General features: G+C 43.3%; 1 protein-coding gene across 1 annotated transcript; it reads left to right on the forward strand.

Moving 5' to 3' along the window:
• Nucleotides 1–127: 127 nt before the first annotated feature.
• Nucleotides 128–929, forward strand: SARC_16075 (hypothetical protein; the record flags this gene model as incomplete). Its single annotated transcript, XM_014289813.1, has 2 exons — nt 128–318; nt 705–929. Coding segments are annotated over exons 1-2 (400 nt in total), but the record flags the coding sequence as incomplete, so codon positions are not given.
• Nucleotides 930–1,460: the final 531 nt, after the last annotated feature.

Raw genomic sequence — 1,460 nt, forward strand, 5'->3', positions numbered from 1 at the left:
GTATATATATATAAGGTTTGGCAAATCTTGGTTGATTCGGAACGAGTTTCCCATCCCTGATATTGCTCGTGTACAATCTCTTACAGAGACTTTCTAGCAATAACAATGCTATATTATAACACCTACAGACCTCAGAGCCCTTTATGAACGAAGGCATCGAGGTGATCCGCCTGACTGTCAAGGGGCAGAGTTTTATGCTGCATCAAATCCGCAAGATGGTGGGGATGATGGTGTTGGTCTGCAAGGGCACGGGGATAGATAAATCCATTATCAGCAAATCATTCAAAAACCAGAAGATATCTGTGCCAACCGCCCCAGGTGAGTGTGTGAGACTTATGAGTCGAGGTGTTGTTGCACTACACGGCGAGTGATATTCAGGCCACTGCCATATGTATGCACGTATACGTTCACCTTTACGCACATATAGTATACTGTTTCACTATGCACATACACATTTGTGCTTATGGATGCTTAGAAGTCAGAAGAGATCTGTGCTATTGCCCTTGGGTGAGTGTGTAGGATCATGAACCAGGCTGTTCCAGAGCCAGTCCGGTTCCAAATTCCATTCATATCCAACTTCATACCCTATATTTATACTCTTTCATATGTTACTATAGATGCTAAAACGTGCTTGCTTAAGCACTGCCAGATGAAACCACGACATGTTAACCGATTTTCATCGCTCTTTACGCACCTACGCATAGCGCTGGGCTTACTACTGGAGAAGTGCTTCTTCGACCACTACAACGAGAAGCTGGGTAAAACCGGAGGTGAAACCAAGCAAATCCTGTGGGAGCCTACGGATGACGCCCGACAGGACTTCAAGATGAAGTATATCTATCCGAAGATGGTGCAAGAGGAGCTCCAGGGGCAAGAGTTCTCCAAGTGGTATACCAAGATCGGCACTGAGCATATGGACCGACTCGAAGGTGCGTGGAAGCAATCTGTGCGTGCATTATACCCAGGTCTATGTTGTGGAGTGTCGTAGACTATTGGTGTGTCTAAGATGATAGAATAACTGAGGTGGAGCAGGGGGATTCTCAGGCGTAAAAGTGTTTGGAACGGTACGCGAAGAGCGACTTGAATATGAAGGTAGTCTCGGAAGGTAAATGAAGGCAATGGACAAATATAGACATTGGGCATGTGTATATTTTTATGTTGTATATTTATACACGTATCGTCAGTCTGGTCGTATAGATTTCCGTTCTATTCGCGCGAGCATCTCTACATTCATCAGAATATGTACAGTGCGCAGTGGCAAAGCGGAGTCCACTGACAAATTTATATATTATCATATATATGGTATACAAGCGATATATATATACACACACACACACACACACACACACACACACACACACACACACACACACACACACACACACACATATATATATATAAATATATATACACACATACATACATACATACATACTCACACACATACATACATACTACAT

This window comes from Sphaeroforma arctica (assembly GCF_001186125.1).
Source record: "Sphaeroforma arctica JP610 unplaced genomic scaffold supercont1.7301, whole genome shotgun sequence".
NCBI lineage: Eukaryota > Ichthyosporea > Ichthyophonida > Sphaeroforma > Sphaeroforma arctica.